The 24,149-nt window shown below is 28.1% G+C and overlaps 1 protein-coding gene across 14 annotated transcripts in view; it reads left to right on the top strand.

The window, feature by feature from the left end:
- LOC124423164 (phosphatidylinositol 4-phosphate 5-kinase type-1 alpha) overlaps positions 1-22,283 on the top strand; it is a 49,828-nt gene extending 27,545 nt beyond the window's left edge. For 9 of the 14 annotated variants that reach the window (XM_046960632.1, XM_046960629.1, XM_046960628.1 and 6 more), the window contains 4 exons: positions 2,482-2,689; positions 3,285-3,499; positions 7,785-7,885; positions 16,723-17,621. In XM_046960632.1, the coding sequence (XP_046816588.1) occupies positions 2,482-2,689; positions 3,285-3,499; positions 7,785-7,885; positions 16,723-16,905 (707 nt within the window). In that variant the 3' untranslated portion in view covers positions 16,906-17,621. Of the gene's footprint in view, positions 1-2,481; positions 2,690-3,284; positions 3,500-4,915; positions 5,226-7,784; positions 7,886-10,376; positions 10,560-10,659; positions 10,811-16,722; positions 17,622-20,324 lie in introns of those variants that run through there. The other 5 variants (XR_006942021.1, XM_046960635.1, XM_046960633.1 and 2 more) reach the window with 5 other exon arrangements.
- Positions 22,284-24,149: the final 1,866 nt, after the last annotated feature.

Below are 24,149 nucleotides of genomic sequence, written 5' to 3'. Positions count from 1 at the left end.
TCAAAAGGAAAAAGAGATTAGCTCCTCAACCGGTATTGTCATTGAAACAGATTGATCGTGACTTAGATGATATTAAAGAAAAAGTGTCCTTGAAAAAGGATCCGTGTTGTTCGTCGAGTAGTTACGTCGATGTTACTACGGAATCCTTCGATATACAAAAGTCTTATCGTCAACAATTGAAAGATTACGATCGGATCGATAAGAAATTCGATAAAAACAAGAAGATCATCGATCTATCGGTTGTCTCTACCAGTTCGAAAGATCATCGATTGGACGATACATTCCCCATTGAATTTATTAGAAAAGAGTCAAGGACGACGACGATGAAAACTGAACAGGATCGGACAACTGTTCGTCGTGATCAAAATTTGACCTCGATCGAGCATATGGATCGTACAAGTGCGAACAGATCCGACATATTGAAACCGAATTATTCGTTTTTGCACGGTTACAAAAAAACACGTCACTTATACGACTAGGCCCAATCAGATCGTTTGAAATGTTAAAGATGACGATGATGATGAAGGACGACAACACCTTACACGATTCTTTGTTTCTGCATGTCGATAAACGCGGACACATACACACGCACACACATAAACATACACATACACATACACAAAAAAAATTATTTTCTTACTTTCGAATTACATCCATCTCTGCATCTCATCTATCTCTTTCTCTCTCTCTCTCTCTCTCTCTCTCTCTCTCTCTCTCTCTCTCTCTCTATCTCTATCTCTATCTATCTATCTATCTATCTATCTATCTGTCTATCTATCTATCTATCTATCTATCACTCTCTCTCACACTCTACATTTTTTTTTTTTTCAATTCGAGTTTCTTTCTTTAACGTGTTTATCGTTGTCTATGATAGTTGTTCCTCTCGATACCACTGTAACAATAGTACAGTTAGGGCTTTTTTTTTCCTTTTTTTTTTTGTTTCCCGCAAAAAAAAACAAGGACGAATTTGACGGCAAATGAAACAACACAATTTCGTTTTAACACAAATTTTGGACCTTGTCAGCCTCATTCACTATTACCACTCCGTTTCCAACTACCCACCCCGACCACCATTATTATCTTTCCTTTTGAATTCTTCAAGCTCGGAACGTCGATATTGAGACATCGACCGAGGCCTATCGATTTTCGTTTGACGAAGTAAATAAATAAATAAATAAATAAATAATAATAATAATAATAATAATAATAATAATAATAATAATAAAACATTAAGATAACAATAAAAAGTCGAGGAAACGACACCGATTGTGTGCAATTTTTTTTTTATTTTTTTTTCTCTGTGTTCGACTCTCTTCGAAGTATACATATCCTTTTGCATGCTTTAGGATCTCGTATATTTGCCTGTTTAGCTCAATCCCTCTTTTGAGTATACTATACATATATATATATATATTTATATATATGAAAAAATACATGTATATATATATATATATATATATATATATATATATATATATATTATATTTATATACATATACATGATCGTCGTCTTTGATAGTAGCTTGCGCTTGGCATTGTTTGCTTCGAGTTTTGGCTTGGTATTATTATCTCTTTGTGTGTGCGTGTGTACGTGTGTGTGTGTGTATATTATACATTTGTATTTACGGAGATGAAGAAAGGGACGTTCACGCGATTAGAATGTTCCCACCCTCTTTTTAATCGCAGTATCATCCCCTCTTATCTCCAAGATTTGTTTCCTTAGTTAGAAATATTTCATTTTATTATGATATATAATCCTGCCTGCGTAGTATATAAGTACAAAAGTCTAGACTGAAAAAGAAAAGAAAAAGGAAAAAAAAAGAAAAAGAAACAACTTTTTCGAATACCTACCTTTTTGTTTTTGTTTCCGTTTATTTTCTCTCTCTCTCTCTCTCTCTCTCTCTCTCTCTCTCTCTCTCGATTTTTTCGTATATTCACTTTAATATTTTTCTTTTATCCTTCGAAAAGATCTTTTTTTTCTTTTCTTCTTTTTTTCTTTTTTTTTATTTTTTTATTTTTTTCCAAAAAAAGCTTTCGATTCGTTTTACACGAACGATTTCTTGTACGATTGAAGAAAGAAAGAAAGAAAGAAAAAAAAAACAAGAGAGAAAAAAATTCACTCAGAATTTTATTGATATCCATAATCCTTATGATTTCACGTTCACCTACCTGCTTACGATTAAAACAAAAAAAAAACGTCAAAATCTAATTCTAATCTTCATCCCCTCCCACCCATCACTCTTTTACCGCCCGACGTTCACTGAAAATATTCCCAAAATATTTTCAAAGAGAAAATAATTCAACCACGTCGCTCACAAATGCTCCCGTTTAGAGAGGGCAGCTAGGAAAGAAAGAAAAAAAGAAAAAAAATTAGAAAAGTTGAAAAAAGAAAAGGGTGGGGGGAAAAAACCAAGATGCCCGAGGAGAATAGCAGAATATTCAGTATTCATTAGTCGCTAATTGTAGTTGCGCTTTTTGTAGGTGGCACCCTTCCCTCTACCTGTTCCACCCCGCCCCCGCCTTTTGACGATGCAGTCCGCTCGAACGACCAGACATTGGCTTCTGGTGGTCACCTACAGCAAGCTGTTACTACAAGTATACTTACCAGCAGTCTGAGCAGTGCCCATTCCAAGCAAAACAAGGTCGTCCATCATGTTACTCTTACTAAAACCAGTCAGGATGCTGTGAGGTAAGAAATTTTATTCAGAGAATTAAGGATCTGATTGTTCTTTTTTTTCTTCTTTTTTCTCTTTTTATATATATATATATATATAATTCTTAGTATGTAAAATTTTATTGTGCAATTTAATATGTGATATTTTATATATATATATATATATATATATATATATATATATATATATATATATATATATATATTAGGTTAGTGCAAAAATAATTACGCGTTTTGCGTATCGATTAAAGTGATACTAATTAAATGAAATTAAATGAAATTATTAATAATTATATTAACTTAAATATTAATTAATTTAATATTATAATATATATATATCATATTATTATATATTAAATTGTTATATATATATATATATATATATATATATGTATATATATATATGTATATTCAACATTTTTATTATATAGCATAATATAATATCAGTATTATAGTTAATATTGATATAATATATAGAATATAAAAACTCTATATACATAGTACTATATACTATATATATATATATATATATATATATATATATATATATATATATATATATATATATGTGCATATGAATAATAAACGTAAACGTAATCTTTGTTCTTAGTATATCGGACGTACACTTGGAGAGTAGTGGAAGTGGTAGTGGTGGTAGCGGTGGTAGGGAGACAAAATCATCTCTGAGCGTTGAAAGTGGTGGTAGCAGTCGTGGTGGTGGAGGTTTAACGTGGACACCACCAGCAGGTAGTGCCGAGGGATCAACCCCAACGTGGACCGAAGGGACTCCATCATTCACCGAAAGTTCTAGCAGCGGTGACATAGGTAAGTTCATCTACGCCCTCAACATCTACTACAAATCATGAAGATGGTCTCCTACTCTCGTCAACAACTACTACGTCGTCTTCTCTTTACTTTCTCCTCGTCATCGTCGTCATCGTCATCGTCGTCGTCGTCTTCTTCTTCTTCTTCTTCTTCTTCTTCTATCTTCTTTTTCTACTTCTTTTATTACTTCTTTTTCTACTTATTCTTATTCTTATTCTCCTTATCTTTTTTATCATCTTTTTTTTTTTTTCTTCTATTTCTAACATGAATTTCTCTCTGATAAGGAGATGACGGTTAAATCGATTAATGATAATAGGATATCGACGAGAAAATGTTTACGATTGGCCCGAATATTATATTTCGTTTTTATAAATACTCGTGTCACGTTAGTTATATTTAATTTGAATTAGAAATCGTCTCCCCTTTTTTCTTTTATTTTGCTTTGCTTTCTTGTTTTTTTTCTCCCCTCTTAAATCGTACAAAATCATTTTAATACGAGTGGAATTAATGTGAACATTAAATCCAAACAACTCTTGCCATGAATTCTGTCATTCGATTTGAAAGAAGGTATAATTATTATTATATAGTCAATTATGATTTTTATTATTATTATTATTATTTTTATTATTATTAAAATATTCTTTGATATACACATAGATATTATCAAACTCGTGACACGTTCGTTCGTCGTTCCTCTTATCAAATTTAGGAAGACTTATCTCGATCGATATCTTAAATAAATTTAATTCTGATTAGTAATAATAATAATAATAATAATAATAATAATAATAATAATAAAGAAGAAGAAAAATAATAACACAACGATTAGAAAAAAAGTAAAAAACATGCTTGGCTCGAAATAAAACGAAAAGCTTAACCCTTCGAGTAAATCCATCGACAAATTCAATCTACGTTCAATCTTTCTTTGCTGGCCGATAAAATTTCTAAGTACACTTATTGTCAATCGTTTTCTAATCTTCTATTTTTTTTTTTTTTTTTTTTTTTTTTTTTTTTAACATACTCGAAGTGTTATACTTTTAGGTAGATAAAAAAAAAAGAAAAGAAAAGAAAAGAAAAACTTGTTAGATTTTACTGCCAAATAGAGTTAACTGTAACTGTCAATTATAATGACAGATTAGATTTCAAAAAGAAAAGAAAAAAGAAAAAAGAAAGGAATCAATCGTAACGTTGCATACACATCATGGATACTCAATATATTAGAATTCTTTGTTGTTAATTTTTTTTTATTTTATTATTATTATTTTTTTTTTTTATTATTATTTTTTTTTTTACATGTATACACATACATATATATATATATTTTTTTTTTTTTTCCTAAACAAAAATGAGTTTAAACAAGAGCCGTCAAAATGTTATGCATCACCATTGCCTTTGATTCTCTCTTTATAATTGCAGGTATCGTTAGCCTGGATAATTTCGTAACTCGTTCTAATCGTAGGAGAAACTGTTAAGTTAATTTACTTACTTTTTTAAAATAGCAGGAGAGAAAGAGAGAGAGAGAACGAGAAAATGGGAGAGAATGAAAAAATGAGAAAATGAGAGAGAGAGAGAGAGAGAGAGAGAGAGAGAGAGAGAGAGAGAGAGAGAATGAAAGAATGAGAAGGATTTGAAAAATCGTAGGAGATACAAAAAAATAAACAGAAACATGAGCAACATCAATCGCCTCTCCAACTCTTGTCGAATAAGAAAAAAAAAAAAAGAAAAAGAAACAAAAAAGCAGATAAAAAAAAATCCAAGAGAAGAAGAAAAATCTCCCTTCCCTCCCCTTCCTCCGAAAAAAAAAAAATAAATAAAATACATAAAAAAAAGTATATCTCAGTGCCTAAAAATCTAATCTCTATTATTGTCTATATGTTGTAAATTGTATTTCAAAGTTATCGTCCGTAGATTCTTTGCGTGGAGAAAACATATTTAATTCACATAAACACCCACCTTTCGTGAGCACCCCCCCCCCCCCCCCGTGTGATCGAATTAATACATTAATGGACGTTCATTTAACTGCCACATCAAGAGCGTCTATCTTTTGAGAATGATTGTAATAATGTTTTTGCGGTTTATTTCATCTCATGTTTGATTAGGAAAAGAAAAAAAAAGAAAGAAAGAAGAAAAGGAAATATTAAAAAAAAAAAAAAAAGAAAAAAAAAAGTATATAAGTATATATACTATTCGTTCACGTGAAAAAAAAATTTAGAACTTTGAAATATTTCGAATATTTTCTATTCGATGGACGCTCTCGAAATCATACTCGAGAGTAATATTGATATGAATAGAAGAAAAAAAAAATATATATATATACATATATATATATATATAAAATAAAAAATAAATAATCATAATAACGATATTAATAATAATAATAATAATAATAATAATAATAAACGATCTAAATCGAGTTCGAGGTGTACTGACACGATTTTAACAATACATACGATATACAATATAATACAAATACAATACAATATAAAATATACTTACGTTAAATTATCGTATATAACCTTCATTAGCCCTGTCTAGCTTATTTCTGATTGATTAATCAATATTTTGTGTGTGTACGTATGTGTGTGTTTGTGTATGTTTGTGTGTGTTTGTTCGCGTACGCATCTCAAAGTATATATTTGATTTATTTTCTTTCTACGACTATAATGAGTGCGACAATAAAGTAAAAATACGTTACGAAGAGAAATGGATAAAAAAAAAAAGATTGCAAATTAAAATTACAACGAGAACAAAAAAAAAAAGGAAAGAAACAATGGACACGAAAAAGAAAGACAGACAGAGAAAGAGAGCGAGAGAGAGATAGAGAGAGAGAGAGAGAAAATAAGAGGTCAATTGATCGACACTCTCTCATTCTTTCTCTCTCTCTCTCTCTCTCTCTCTCTCTCTCTCTCTCTCTTTTTCTCTTTCTCTCTCTATCTCTCAGTCTATCTCTTTTTAGTTCATAAATCCTCTCTAATACCGTACGAGTGGGCTAAAAGTTTTTAAGCAGGCCAAATTTGATTAGATGATTTTTAAAATTAATTAATTATATCCCATTCAATGACAATTCACGCTTGCAATTAATCGGACAATTTTAATCGTGCTAATCCTGTAACTTTACAATCTGAAATAAAATATTCTTCAAATATATCCATGAGTGTCAGGAAATGAAATTAATTAATTTTGAAAATCGTTGAAAAACCTTTGACCTATTTACAAAGCTTTGGCCCAATCCTGTACATTTTCTAATTTTTCTTTTCTTCGTTTTCTTTTTATTTATCTTCTTCTTCTTCTTCTTCTTCTTCCCTTTGTTGATCTATCGTTCGTTATCTGTCTATTTTATCTGTTTCTTTTTTTCTTTTTCCTTTTCTTTTTTTTTTTTTTTTTTTTTTTTTTCTTTGTTCCCCTTTGTATATACCTTCGTCCATTCTGTATAGTTTTCATGTTTTACCCTAATCGAGCAATCTATCGTCGCTTAGGATCGACCACGAGTTTAGAGATAAGTTTTACCACGATATTCACTATTTTTTCTATTATTACGCTAATTATGCCTTTTAAGCACATCACTTTTTTTTATTAAGTCTTTTTATATTACACACGCTTGACTCCATTCACGTTTTTTAGAGCTGAGAACACAAACACGCGTATACACGAATATATATATATATACACACACACACGCACACGCGTGTTCGTGTTCACTTACACTTTAACAACACCAATGCTAGGAACGCACTTTCTTTTTCTTCGTTTCAATGCATTTTTTCTTCTTCTCTTTTTTTTTCTTTTTTTTTTCTTTTTTTTTTCTTTTTTTTTTTTTTTTTTTTTTTCTTTTTTAAGATTTCTTTGTACTATCGAGGTAATTGTTGAACAAAAATTATTTCGTCACTTATATTTTCATGTAATTTGATTTGACATTTATTTATTGATTGATAATAATTGACAAATTATATGTAATAATTTATCAATTGTATATGTTGGATGACATATAAAAATTATTATATAAAAAATCATTGTATTTAATTGATTATTATATTGATTATAATCGATAATTGATTATTTATTATTGGGGAAAAGGAAAAATAAGGATAATTATTTTTGATCTTTTGTTCGATAAAATCCTCGAAAGTAATGATCTATGCTTAAATTTAGAGAACGGCTAGATTGGACTCGACTATTTTTGCCAACACGATCGCTAAATAGATCTTCGCATAAGAGGCTAAATACAACAGGTCTGTTAGGCCTGGCACCATCTTTTTGCACCTATTATGATTGACGATAATTTTAGGATGTCCAACTACGCCAATCAGAGGGAGTCAACGTTCCGAAGATGGTGGAAGAATTGCAGCGACCGTTGAAGAGGCACTAGCCAGTCTCACCACCGAAATGGTAAGTTCAACCCCGTTATACTGAGATCTATCGATCCATCGATCGATCATATATATATATATATATATATATATATATATTTGTTTGTTTTGTTTTTTTTTATCTTCCTCTTCTTCTTCTTCTTCTTCTTCTTCTTCTTCTTCGATAACGATGATCACTCTTTGCGATCGTTTCTTCTTCGTTTACGAGTCGTAAAAATAATCAAAGAAATTTCTTTCGTTCACGAAATAATGAAATTAATTATATTAATTAAATGAATTTTATACGAATTTAATCATACATATTAAGTTTTATTTATTTATAAATTTCAATCGATTTATTCTTATATATTTCGAGGAAAAAAAAACAAAAATACTTGCATATTTAAAATTTATATACACACACACACACACACACACACACACATATATATATATATATGTGTGTGTGTGTATGTGCGTATATAAATATATGTTTTATAATTTTGTAATTAAATAATTTATTTGTCAATTGAAATTATATAAATATACAACGTAATCGTAATCCATTATCGCTCGTACAAATCTTATCGTTATATCTTTCGAGTTTATTATTACGAATTTAATTGTAAAATGTGATCGAATTTAGTTTAAAATAATTTATTCGTTAAAATCATTTGTAAATATGACGAAATTATTTGTTTGACTCGAACATAGAAAAGACGATCGACAAAATCAAATAGAAAATTTCCTTTAAACGCCCGCCCCCAGCCCCCACCCTCCGCTCTCTCACAACCATAACTACCACCACCATCACCTTCTTACCTGAAGAAACTAACCAATCAAATGCTATATCCATCATTCAATCGAGTGGCCGAGGGTTTATCATAGCTAGCTAAAGAAAAAAAAAAAAGAAAAAAGAAAAAAAAATTTCAAAATAAATAACCGTAATACATGTATGTGTATAGTTTGTGTGTGCTTCCTCGAAGACGTCGGTGTCGTGAAAAATATTTGTTCTTTTTGTTCTTTTTTTTTTTCTTTTTTTCTTTTTCTTTTTCTTTTTCTCTTTATTTTTTCTTCTATCGTCATCGTCGTCTCGAGGAAGCGATCATCAATGATCCTCATAAATCATTGTGTGATATTCCTGATATTAAAATAATTTCCTTTAAATATATCCCATTGATGTCGTTTCCTATTCTGGCTAAATGCTATCTCGATCGAGCAACACGAGGACCGTTCCAAAGTATCACCGAAAAAATTATTTATATTTGTCTAATTAATTATTAATTGATCGATTAATAAATCGTTTTTTATATTTAAAAAAAATATATATATAAAATATATATATATATTTTTTTTTTTTTTTTTTTTTTTTTTCAAGAAACATTAAATGCCGCTTCATTTATGTGAATGCTTATTAAACGCACATGAAAATACTGACGCACATTCCACGTACACAATACACAATGTACAAGCACATACGTGCGCGCGCGTATACACATGACAAACATAAATCTCTTCGTACTCTTTTCGATTTGAAATGTCTTTAAGTATATCAGCGTATCAGCCCGAATACCTTGCATACCAAAAACATCGTCACACCGTGTATTTACTTTACATACATACGTACGAACGATGTTTTACGAGTAGATAAACAAAAAGAACATGAGACCTTGAAGAACTTGCGACGGCATACGGCGATTCTATTTGGAAAGATATTTTTTTCTTCTCTTATTCTTCTCTTTTTCTCTCTCTCTCTCTCTCTCTCTCTCTCTCTGTCTCTTTTTTTTCTTCTTTTTTGTTCTCTTTTCTTTCTATCAGACTTACAAAGAGAGAGAGAGAAAAAAAAGAAAATAGTCTACTTGTATTAATTTTAATCCAATTTGAAATTTTTGTTCGACGTTTCTTTCATCTAAAATAATATTATAATTTCAATACAATTTAATAAATAAAATTTTTGATTGAAAAAAAGAAAATTGTATACAATGACATTATTATTATTATTATTATTATTATTATTATTATTATTATTATTATTATATAATTTATATATGATAATAATAAAAGAAAAGTAATTATTAAGTAGTATGTAATAATAATATAAAAATGTATTATAAAAAATTATTAAAAAAATATTAATAATAATAATAATAATAATAATAAATAGAAATTAAATGAACACATTGAAAAAAATAATATTAAGTATGTAGTACAATTTTTATGTTATGTTATATATTTTTTAATTATAAATAATTTAATTCGAATCACGAAGGATTAAACGACGAACAAAAAAGAAAGATAAAAACAAAAAAAAAAAAAACAAAAAAAGAGAAGGACTTTGGAACGATCCGAGTTGCGAAGAGTGAGGGGTGGGGGGGGGGGTAAGGGGCCGAGAGGAAAAAGAAATTATAATTTTTCTCTGAAAGCTTGCTTTTTTCTTTCTTTTTTTTTCTTCTTCTTCTTCTTCTCTTTCTCTCTTTCTCTCTTTCTCTCTATTTCTCATCACAGATTTTTCTTTTTATCAAACAAATCAGGAAATTCTACAGCGCGAGTGAACGTACGCTGTTTACGACTCGTCGTCGTCCATCTCCTCTTCGTCTTCTTCTTCTTCTTCTTCTTCTTCTAAAAATTTCTGTGTATCAGTATTCTCTTCCTCTCTCTCTCTCTCTCTTTCTCTCTATCTCTCTCTCCCCCTCATTCACTCTCTCTCTCTCTCTTTCTCTCTCTCTCTCTCTCTCTCCCTCTCCCTCTCTCTCTCTCTCTCTCTCTCTCTCTCTCTCTCTCTGTTCTACATACATACGTCATCATATGTTCAAGGTGTATGTATATCGAGTGATGATCCGTGGACTATAATGATCGTACTGCGACGAATCATCGACGAGCAAGATGAGACTCGTAGAAAAAAAAGAAAAAAAAAAAAAGGAAGTAAAAAGAATTTAACAACAAAAGCGAGAAAGAACGTTTGAAATGAAAAAAAGATAGAAATTATGAATTAAAGAAAAACAATTGAGAGAGAGAAAGAGAGGAAGTGGATGGGAGAGAGGGACAGACAGAGGGAGAGTAAGAGAGAGAGAGAGAGAGAGAGAGAAGAAAGACAACGAAAAGGAAAAGAGAGAAATTGAAACGAAAAAAGAAAGAACAGAAAAATAAAAAAAGAAAAAAAATACTCTATCCATTCGAGCTTCGATCGAAATGTTTTTCTTATTTTCGTTTTTTTTTTCTTTTTTGTATGTGTATGTACATATATATATATTTTTTTTCTCTCTCTTTTTTATACTTTTTAAATAACTCGAATAAAATTCAATTCTCTTTCTGTCCTTTTTTTATTCCTAACGATCCGACATGTTTGAACTCTTCTCTTTTTTCTTCTTTCTTTTTTATTTTATTTTTTTATTTTTTTTTTTTTTTATTTATTTATTTATTTATTTACTTTCTTTTTATTTATTTATTCTTAAAATTTCGAGAGAGAGAGAGAGAGAGAGAGAGGGAGAGAGAAAAAGAAAGAGAGAGAGAGAGAGAGAGAGAGAGTAGTTAATTTTTCGTACGGGAGGAAAAACTATCAATCGATTGTGCGAGTGTCAAAGCATTATTATATATATATATATATATATATATATAGGGTGGATCAAAAATTCTCTGTAAATGAATCAAATTGTTTATAATATCATCTTTCTCACAAAAGATGATATTAAAAATAAATAACACTTTTTCAAAGACTGTTCAGGCCAATTTTGTTTTTTATAGATCGTAAAAGCTATATAATCCTTTGTCTTGTTAAATTGCAAACCTAATAAGATTTTTTTAATATCTTTTAGAAAATTTTTGCCACGCTCAAGAACTTATGGTCCATCCTCTAAATGATTAATTTCTTTTTTTTTTTTTTTGTTTTCTTTTTTTCTTGTTTTTCTTTTTTTTTTTTTCTTTATATACATATATAAGAAGAAGAAATTCAATCGACACTCGTATTTGTTGATAGGGAACTTCGAAAGGTACGAAAAATTGACATTGTTTAAGCGAATAAATAAATTCCAATTCTTCGTAAAATTATGTCAAACGTTAATTAAATACAAATACACACGCACGCACACACACATATATATATATATACATATAATACGCAGACATATTTAAAAACTTGAAAAAAATTGATCGTGGTGATCGTCGGCCTATTGTAGTAACGTAGAAAATCGTGCGATCTTCGTCTCGTCAAAAAAAAAAAAAAAAAAGGAAAACAACAAGAAAAAAAGAAAGAAAGGAAAAAGAGTCTTAAATAAAAATAAATATAATATATGCGTATTAAACAGCGAGAAGATAAAAGGGAAAACAAAAAAAAAAGGAAAAGAGACGAACGAATAAGAAAAAAAAAAAAAAGGAAAGAAAAAAAGAAAATAACAATATTGGAAAAATAAGAAACGAATGCGAATCGATCTGTAAATATCAAACACTTGACGTAACACGTGCGCGTTTGATCGGTCTTTATTATGGTATCAACAAAATATATATATATATATACATATATAAATATATATATATATATATGTGTATATAAGTGGAATAAATCCCTTTTGATTTCCTAATTTTTTATTAAATAGTGTATCTACGTAATTAATATCTCTCACTTTATATATACATATACATATATATATATATATACATACATATATATATATGTGTGTGTGTGTGTGTGTGTCTCATGTTATGCCTGTACCTTTCACTGTATATGTAATTAAATCTGTTCGTACGTGCACGTTCTCACGTCACACCACTCACACACACATTCACTCACTCACTCAATCATAAGCACACTCACCTACTCACGATAAGCAATTGATGACAATTAATGCGATCCTGTATAATACATATTGATAAAACTTAGCAGTGTAGATGGAAAGAAATCATATGTGAAAATAATAATAATTATAATTATAATAATAATGATGATGATGATGATGATGATGATGATGATGATGATGATGATGATGATGGTGGTGGTGGTGGTGGTGGTGGCGATGGTGATGATGAATAAAGGGTATGAATATTTCAGTGCCGTATTATATAAGCAAAACTGAAAAGAAGTGTAATCGTCAAATCGTTATTGTCATATTATTAATATTATTACTATATTATCATTATTATTATTAGTATTATTATTATTATTATTATTATTATTATTATTATTATTATTATTATTATTATTATTAATATTAATATTATTAAAACGTAATTACAAGTAATACGTCTAGTCGTCCTCGACGAATGTTCCACGTTAAAAAAGAAAAGAAAAGAAAAGAAAAAAGAAAAATGAAAAGAAAAAAAAATGAAAAAGAAAGAAAGAAAAGAAAAAGTCGAAGAAAAAACATTGGAAAAAGGCCAAAATGTTGTTCAAACGATACGTATTAATATTGTATATATTATATGAACACGTATACAGGGTGGACGAAAAGTTTCTAGGTGGGTCAAAAGGGTGGCTCATAGGTTCTGTTTTTTAAATATCAATTATTATTATTATTATTATTATTCGAGGCTCTTTTAGATCAATTCCTTTCTTTCTTTTTTTTCTTTCTTTTTTTTTTTTTTTTTTTTTAATTACTTAAGAACTAACCTTTTAGACTCGCCTATGGTGACTTTTCAAACCATCCTATATTGTATATTAAAATTTATCCATATGTCAGTGTCGAACGCTTTGCCGAGAGAATTTGTAGTTGTCCTTGGTGATTTAAAAAAAAAAAAGAAAAAGGAAAAAAAAAGAAAGAAAATAATTACAATGATAATAAAAGTCTAGTCGCATTCGTAATAAAAAAATCTCTCGATTTGTGGAACCACCAGAGATGAAGCTTTACTTTAAGGGGGAAGAGGGTGGAAGGAAAAGAAAAAAAAAATAGAGAATTGGAAAAATCGTTTTGCCAATATTATTTTCTTTTTTTCTTTTCTTTTTTTTTTTTTTTTTTCTTTTTTACATACAATATAACATACACATATAATGTACATATACACACACACGTATATATATATATATATATGTATGTATATATGTATGTATGTATTGTATATCGTTGTAGTATATCGTAAAAAATTCTCTGGAGGAACTTGAAATACGAGAGGGAATTAAAAAAGAAAAAAAAAAAACAACTAAACTTCAGAGTTCGTTAATGGTTAGTCGCTTTTTCAACGGTCATAAAGAAACAAAATAATACAAATATTCTACGTGCTAAAAAAAAAAAATAAAATAAAATAAATTGTGTGTATGTATGTGTTTCGTAATGATGTTGATTGTGGAAAAGGAGGAGTTTTATATATATATATATATATATATATATATATATATATATATATATATATATATATATATATATATATAACTCACGTATATAAGCTTTAAAACGATTTGTAGCTTTGTTAAATTTTCTTCGACGTTTTATCTCGTTAGGCTAATATTAATAAACTCCAAAATCAAATCTCTCTCTCTCTCTCTCTCTCTCTCTTGCTCTTTCTCTCTTCTCTTATTGTTAGATAAAAAGAGAGAGAAAGAGAGAGAGGGAGAGAGAAAGAGAGAGAGAGAGAGTTTTCAAAGGCCATAATATTTTTTTATCGAACGATAGCAAACGTAATTTGTCTGGTCGTCGATGTAGAAAAAAGAAAAAAAAGAAAGAAAGAAAGAAAAAAAAATGAAAAAGAAATGAAACGAACAAAGAAAAGACAGAAACAAAAACCGATCGTTTGAGTTTCTGTTTTTTTTTTTTCTCTTTTTTTTTTTCTTTTTCTTTTTTTGTATACATATATATATTTTTTATTTTTTCTATTTGTTATATTAAATTAATTAGTCAATTAGGTTTATTTACATCGTGTAATCGTATAACTGGCGAAAAAGAAATTGTGCGATCGATTAATATGATCTAAATAAGTTTTTCTACGATGAAAATGTTTTTTCTTGTCAACGTGGCTGTCTCTACGATTAATTATGAAATTCGATTAATTTTTATCGATCGTTATTGTACTCGATAAAAATGGAAGGTTAAAGAAAAAAAAAGAAAAAAAAAAAAAAAAAAAGAGAGAGAACACTAAAAATCGAACGACTAAACAAGTCGATACGTTTTCTTGACAGACATAATAAAAGGAAATGAAGAAAAAAAAAAAATAAAAAAAAAAAAAGAATAAAAAAAAAATAAAAAAAAAAATAATATTAATAGTAATAACAATAATACATCGAACAACGATATTAAAAATTTAATCGATAATCGATCGATCGATCGTACGGTCGATCGATTAATCGCAACTATACGTACATTATTATTATCTCATTCGAAATAATTCCCTGTAATAACTTATTATATTTTCGATGATCGTTCCGAAAGCATTAAACCGGCATGTTCTTCTACTTCTTCTTCTTCTTCTTCTTTTTCTTCTTTCCCCCTTTGCCCCCAACCCCACACCCCCACCGGATCATACCCGCTCACCCATTCCGTCGTTTAATTAACACTCGTTATTTTTCCGTGAAAAAAAAAATGTGTGTGTGTGTGTGTGTGTGTGTGTGTATGTGTGTCAATATCCGATTGTGAATATATTTTGTATATTTCTGATGATTATTAAATTGATCTAAACAAATTATTACAATTATTATTATTATAATTATTATTATTAATTTATTATAATTTAAATTATTATAATTGCTAGTTTTTTCTTTCGTTTTGTTTTGTTTTTTCTTTTGTATTTTTTTTTTTTTTTATTTTTTCATTTTAAGACATTTCAACATTTGACTGTGAATTATTTAAAAAAAAAAAAAAAAAAAAAAAAAAAAAGGATATCTTTTTCTATGTAACCCGATTAAAAGGATATTTATGTCCTTGAAAAATATTTCTTTTAGAATGTCATTCTTGATGTAAAAATTACGAGATTTAATTCTTTTTCTTTTTTCTTCTAAAAAATAATTCGTAATTAATTAAGAGCGAATGAAAAATGCAAAGTTATTTAGAGAAAAATGTGTAAGCACTTAAAGCGTGTCTTTTTAATACATCGAATGATTTCCTATTATTTAAATCAATTTCATAATCACCGGACTCATTTGATATGTCGTCCCTTATTTGTTCTTCTTCGTATATCATTGTTTTTCTATATGTATAGGTGTGTGTGTGTGTGTGTGTGTGTGTGTGAGCTTTTTTTTCTCTTATAAAACGATGACGTCAAAGGTCCAAGATCTCGAGAGCCTTAACCTTCTGTGTTACATTATCGATGTTTGCTTCATTATTCGCACCTTCTCTCTCTCTCTCTCTCTCTCTCTCTCTCTCTCTCTCTCTCTCTCTCTCTCTCTCTCTCTCTCTCTCTCTCTCTCTCTCTCTCTCTTTATCTGCAGATATTTTTTATTGTCTTTTCTATCATATTTCTTTCTTTTATTTTTTTTTCTTTTTCTCTTTCTCTTTGTCTTCTTTACTAAACTATCTCACATTTTGTGATAATGTTTTTTACTACTATCATTAATGCCTTTCTAATCTTCATATTTATTTCTATTAATTTTTTTTTTCTCTTTCATTCTTTCTTTCTTTCTTATTAATCTAACCTATTACGCACAATCCTCTTTTTATTATTATTATTATTATTATTATTATTATTATTATTATTATTATTAATATTGTTGTTGTTGTTGTTATTATTATTATTATTATTATTATTATTATTATTATTATTATTATTATTATTTGTAGTGTTTCCACTAAATCTTATTATTTCCTTTTTTTCTATCCTTTTTCTTTTTTCTTTCCTATTTTTTGTTTTTTGTTTTTTCCTATCAACGAGAGATTAAAACAAAATTTAATATGGCAAATCGAAGGTAAAATTGTCACAGAAGGTTAAGTGATATATTTTCTATATGCTCTCGACATACTTCAGAGACGTACGAGCCAGATCAATGTTGGTGGTGGTGGTGGTGTGGAATCGGTACTATTGGAACAGAGATCATCCTTCTCGATGTATCAACACTTGAGGAGCAGCTTAAAACGCACCGGCTCAAATCACGTTGCAATTATGAGGACCATGCAAAGGGCACTGAACGTACGACGTCGAGAACCTTGATGATTACAATAATAATTATTAATCATTCTGGTCATTATCATTTAATTTTAATTATGATCTGATCTGATCTGATCGAAAACGTGACGAGGATTCTTCCTTAATCCGATCTGATTCGTATTAATTTTTGAGAAGAAACAAATATATATATATATATATATATATATATATATATATATATATATATACATACACACTTAATAGATAATTACAAAAATAATGATGAATAAATATATAATAAAAAAAAAAAAATATATATATATATATGTTAAATTAATTCCAACGATTAATGGGAAACAAAGGAATCATTTAAAATGTATTTGTCATTATTTTTGCAATTATATTTATATAGATATATAAATATATATATATATAATTATGTATATGTGTATATATATATATATATATATATATATATATATATACACACATGCATACACACATCTTAACTAAACGAATGAGATCGGTTTTGATCGAATTTTCATTTATCAATTTTATTTTAGTTTTCTTTTTTTTTTTTTTTTTTCTTTCCTCATAATATTTTATCGGAAATTTTTAAAAGAGAAGGATCATGCCGGTTTAATATCTTCGACGATGACGATGACGTCGATTTTAGGCGCGAAAAATTGTACCCTTTTGAAATTCAAATTCTCATAATTCGGGCGTATCTACTTGAATGAATCTTTTGGACGAGAATTTTTTTTTTTTTTTTTTTTTTTAATACGAATGCATCGCATAAGAATCTCTTGTTTTTTTATTCTCCATTTTTTGACGTATCGATAAGCTTGATTCGTAATTAATAAAAGTAAATAAATAAATGAATAAATAAATAAATTTGACGAGACAAGCGTGTTCGTCGAGATCGACGATATTTATCATTTTCAGGGAAAAGTGAAGAATTTTTATTTTATTTACGTTTTCTCATTTTCGTTGGTTCTTCATTATTGTTTTTTCTCTTCTTCCATTTTATCCTTCATTAATTTATTTCTATTATCATTTTACTTTTTTTTTTTTTTTTGTAATATTTCCGTTCGTTCCTTTCTTTCTCTCTCGTTTTTATTTTATTTTTCCTCTTTTTTTTTTTATTTTTTTAATATTTTTTTTTTGGTTCTTTTTTCTTCTCTTCTCTTTCTTCAATTTTTTCCTTCCTTAATATCAGTACTCTTTCAATTAATCATTAATGTAACATTTTATTATTAATATATCGTCGTACGTATACGATATGGAAATACGTAATGATCTAATGATGATTTTATGTTCGCGAAAAGTAATTTCGAGGAAAAAAAAGAAAAAAAGAAAAAGAAAAAGGAAAAAAAAACAATAATACAATATATATGTATAAATAGGATTTAATATTGTATATCATATTTACACGTTTAACTCACGTGTATCACATGTTGTAAATACATAAAAATCGTTCGTTAATGATTATTATTATTAAATAAGCGCACGCGTTTCTCCCGTGAAATTGATGAGTGAAGGAAAGGGGAGAAAATAAAAAGAAAAAAAGAAAAAGAAGAAGGAAAAAAAAAAGAGAAAAAGATAGTAAAGGAAAAAAAGGGATAGTGGGGGAAAGAAAAGAAAAGAAAAGAGAAACAAAAAAAAAATAAACATCGCAATCTCACGTTTCCTTGCAAGTTAAAAATTATTCTACGTGAATTGTAACGAGAGAAGCATTTAAAGTGATTTTACTCGGAGAGATATTATTCGGTTCTTTTTCTTCTTCTGGCCTTTAAGGATAAAAAAAAAGGAAAAAAAGGAATAAATTAAATGAAAAAAAAAGAAAAATGAAAAAAATGAAAAAAGAAAAGAGAAAGGACAGAAGAAACGCTTGATATAAATTGACGATGAAAAGAATGAAAAAAAAAAAAAAATTGTATCGCTTTCGAAGAGACGAAGAGAGAGTGTGTGAGAGAAAGACAGACAGAGAGAGAGAGAGAGAGAGAGAGAGAGTAGTCCAAATAAAAATTCGATTCCACAGGTAGAACCAAAAGTTCCTAGGCAATCGATTGAAAAAAAAAAAAAATTAATAAAGAAGAAGAAGAAGAAGAAAAAAAAAACAATTACTCTTCCTTGAGACTTTTTTTTTTTTCTCTTTCTTTTTCCTTTATAATATTGCAAGCCTAGTAAATTTTGTGTCACACCCTTCTTGTAACTCAAATAATAACAATTTTGTATCTTCGTCTCTTCGATGCGCCGTTTTTTAAATTTGTTGTTCAAATTAATTAATTGATTCATTCATTGATTAAATAATTAATTAATTGATTAATTAATTAATTAATTCGCTCTCTAAGCGATTGTATCTTTGATTACGCTATCGTACCGAGTAAATATATATATATATATATATATATAAAAGAAAAGAAAAAAAAAAAGTAATAAGAAGAGAAACGAAAAGCAAAAAGAACGATTGTAAAATCAGCCGATTTGAATACTCGACAATGTATGAATGTGAATATTATATTATTATTATTATTATTATTATTATTATTATTATTATTATTGATATTAATCATTATCGTCATCGCCATTATCATTATCATTATCATTATCATCATTTAAATAAAGCAATGATTATTCTTAAGATTAATGCTCTTAATCATTGTCTGTCTCGCTCGTCGTTCTCGTACAAATTTCGTCTAGCATTTAAGAATGATCTCTCTAACAATATTTATCTACCTCTTTCCTCTCTCTTCCTCTCCTTATCACTCCTCTCCATCACTTCTTTGCTCCACTCTCTGTCTCTATTTTTTTTTTCTTTTCTCTATCTCTCTCTTTCTCTCTCTCTCTCTCTCTCTCTCTCTCTCTCTCTCTCTCTCTCTCTCTCTATCTCTTTTGTTTATACTTACACATGTCGATCCTATTCTCCTTTTATTTTCTTCTAATTCATGAAATTTTCGTGAATCACACTTTCGTGAATTATGATTCATGCAAAAAGAAATTATCCGTTATCAAGAATACATCAACGCATGAGATTCATTTTCAAGGTTCAAAATTCAAATTCTTGACTTTCCTAATTGGTATTAATGTCCATGCAAATGATAATTTGAAATTGTTATTTAGTTATTTTCTTTCTTTTTTTTTTGATGTGAAATAAGACAAAAAAAAAGACAATCAAGACAATAGATAATAAAATAAAAATTTACAAGGATAATAATGTAAGCGTGAACAAATAGAGAAAAAAATATCTGAAGTGAGGACGAAAGTGCGTTTCACGTCTACGTTGATTCACTACGATCCGTGAATTTACCGTATCACGCGACACTTACCCTCGGCACACTTTATTCTTTTTTTCTTTTTTTCTTTTCTTTTCTTTTCTTTCCCCCACCCCCTTTCTTTTTCTTTTTTCTTTTTATTTACTTTTGAATCGTTAATTAATTATTCTCATCCATTCTTTCGTTTTATTTTTACACCCTTTTCAGACCCACCTCTAGGAGAGCGTTCCAGAGATAATTTGCATGAGAGGGAATGAGTGAGTGTGTGGAGTGAGCGATTGAGTGAGTGAAAGAGAGAAAGAAAGAAAGAAAGAAAGAATTGCAGGAAAGAACATGAAAAAAAGAAAATAATGATACACCCGAAGAAATCCAAAGCTGCAATGTGGAAAATATTGATATTAATGTAAGTCGAAATTTTATAGATGTTAATTGAAATCGAGTTTTTTATCTTTTTTTTTTTTTTTTTTTTTTTTTGTTTTCTTTTACTTAAAAATCATTCATATACTCTTCCTTCCTTCTGGCGTTTTTAAATGTGCGAATAAATGAGGAAGATATGAGAGAGTATATTGAAATGAATATAATGATAGAAAGAGAAACAAAAGAAGAAATAGATAAGAGGATGGGATCGATCGTATTATTTATTAGAGATATTATTTCTTTTTTCTTTTTTCTTTTTGTATTTCTTTTTTTTTTTTCTTGTATTTTTTTCCTTTCTTTTTTTTTTTGTTTTTGTTTTTTTTTTTTTTTTTTTTTTTTTCGGAACACCTAGAGAGTGTTGCGGTGATAACAGAGTTCAAGAGACTTTATGGGAAGAATTGTAAAATGGACAGACAGAATGATATCAAGTTTAATCATTCTCTCGTTTTAATTATTAATTTTATTGAAATAATTTATTAGGAAAGATTCGGCAGAAGTTAAAATGAGAAAAGGAAAAAAAAAGGTGGAAAAAGGAAGAAAGGAAAGAAATTTGTTCCTAAATTTTTTTTTTTCTCTAACGCGGAAATTTATTTTTAATATATCGAATGCGTATAGATATTTTTTGTTAATTAATTATCTTTCTCGTTATTCTGTCTTTCAATCGTCGTCTCTCTAATAAACGCATTTCTTTTGTATTAAATTACTCGCAACACATATATATATATATATATATATATATGGGGCAAAAGTCTCTAGGTATAGATCAAAAAATCTTTCCTATGTGATTTGTAAAAATCAATTGCTCCTCTTTTTCAAAATTGTTTTGGGATAATATTACTTCTCTTTTTTTTTCCTTTTTTTTTTTTTCTTTTTTTTCTCTAAAACCGAGAAAATTACAAGCTCAGCTCGTAATTTACGGCAAGTATATAAAAGACGAGAAACCGAACGAATCTTGAAAAATATTTATTTATTTAATTTTACAATATCACGTAGGAACCCATTTTGGCGCACCCATGAAACTTATGGCCAATTCTTGTATAATAAATTCTAAAAAATGAAAAAAAAGCAAAATCGCGCCAGTATTAAAATCAAAAGGTTGTGCGTTTGCATTTGTTCTTTATATATATATATATATATATACGTAAAAAAATTTATTACGTATATATATATATATATATACGTAAAAAAATTTATTTGTTGTTTATTTGTTTTTTTTAAGGGGTTGGGGAAGATGGGAGAGAAGAGTTTCGTTAACGATCAAGTTATATATATATATATCTTCCTTTAATCTTCGTTTAACAGATCAAAAGTAATAAATAAAGGAAAAAGTAGGATTTTACTAATTCGAGATATGAGATACGATATTAACATCGATCGTAAATCTCGGAGGGCTGGGGGGAGGGGAATTGAAGGAGAGATAAAGGAAGAGAAAGCGAAACGAACGAGATCGGTTATAATCGTTCTCAGGATGGTCATTTAATGAGAAAAAAAATAACATTAATAAAATAAAATGAGTAAAAAATAATTTAAAAAAAAAAGAAAAAAAAAAGAAAAGAAAAAAAATAATAATAAAAATAAATGTAAGAAAGATTTAAAAAAAAAAAAAGAAAGAAAAGAAAAGAAACAAAAGTAGGTTACGATCTTTTTCAAGATGATTGACATGGTCATTGACCTTGACCGAGTATAAAACTAGAAAAAAAAATTAACAATAATAATAATAATAATAATAATAATAATAATAATAATAATAATAATAATAGTAAAGAATTCTCGGAAGGTCAATGACCAATTATTAGTTTGCTAGATCGGATCGATGAATCTCGTGTTATATAATTCTACGTATTATACTATTCGCATAGCAAATATCGTTAGAATTTTTTTATTTGTATAAACCGTAAAATGATTCAATGCATTTGTCAAGATAAAAGGTAAAAGATTGAAACAAATAGGTGAGCTAGAGAGAGAGAGAGAGAAATATGTAAAAGAAATGTATCGACATTTGTACAACAGCAACAATAAGATAAAAAGAAGAAAAGCAAAATGGCGTGAACTCTGGCTACGCTTGATTTTAAGCGTTGCTCGAGAAGTTTGTCGCTTATTACCGTGTACATATCATAGGGAAAAAAAAGAGATAAGATATTAATTGCATGTATGAAAGAAATATGTATATATGTATGTATGTGTGTATATACGTACTTACATACACATATATACATATATATATATATAATATTTATATTTATTTATATATATATATATATATATATATATACATACATACAGTATGTACATATATACATATATATATACATACAGTAATATACCAGTAAAAAGACTAACATGAAAAAGATTTGTCTACAAGATTTTTTTCTTGTCCCTGTTGCCTTTTTCTTATCTTTTTCTTTTCGCGTAATCTTAGCTTTCTTCTTTTCTTCGTTAGATAGTATATATCTTTGTAAATGTATACACATATATATATATATATATATATATATATATATATATATATTGTGTGTGTGTATGTGCGCATGCGTATGAATGCATGCATGTGTGTGAATATTTGATATACAATATACAAATATACCAAGCACACAATGTTGTACGATAACGAAGAATAAATTATTTATTGCGTCCTATTTATTTTAACGCCGAAGACTAATGAACTCTTGTCGTTCATTTTTATTTATTTATTTATTTATTTACTTTCTTTTTTTCTTATCCCCTTTTCCTTTTCTTATCATAACTCAAAACAAAATTTCTTATTATTTCCGTTTTACTCGGATCCATCCCTTATCCAATATCATCACAATGTACACAGGTATTTATACGTATTGATAAAGATACAACTTTTTCTTTTTAATGAACGACATCTCGTAAGGTAAGTTGAGAAATAAATATCTTCATTATTTATTATCATTCTTTTATATATATTTTTTGTTTTTTCTTTTATTATTATTATTATTATTTATTTATTTATTTATTTATTTATTTATTTTTATCGTCGTGATCATATCGTCGTTGTTGTCGTAATCTTGATCGTTACGATGCCTATCCTGGCTCGTTACGCGAGCCCACACTCAAGTAACTTTAATAACAAAATTAATGACGTACGGAGCTAACGAACGAAGGTGACTCAACTTGCTTATGAAGGCTCGATCAAGCGTAAAATTAGGACGGAGAAGGACTATTCGACACTAACTATTTCTCTCCGAGAAAGGTAGGTAGTACAGTAGCTATGAATTTTAATTAATTGATTAATTAATTAATTAATTGATTTAATTAATTAATTAATTAATTGAATGATTGATTAATTAGTCAATAAATTAATTAGTTGACCAATTAAATTACGTTAAAACGTTATTGATATCGATAAGATTCATGAGATCTACAGGGTTTATAAAAATCCACGAATAGGATGCTACAGGGTGGATCAAAAGTACCTAAGTCATTTTACAAATTATATTGATTATTCTTTCTTAAAGACTTAGAATTTGAATCTTTAAGGCCCAAATTTTTCGGCCTTATTGTTTGTCTCGTAAAATTATGAGGCTAAAACTTTCGAAGAATTAATAATTGATATTTCTAAATTACGTAGAAAATTTTGGACTCGCGTTA

This window comes from Vespa crabro, chromosome 3, assembly GCF_910589235.1.
Source record: "Vespa crabro chromosome 3, iyVesCrab1.2, whole genome shotgun sequence".
Taxonomy (NCBI): Eukaryota; Metazoa; Arthropoda; class Insecta; order Hymenoptera; family Vespidae; genus Vespa; species Vespa crabro.
The sequence above is the reverse complement of the archived record's forward strand: the minus strand, read 5'-3'. Positions and strand labels throughout refer to the sequence as shown.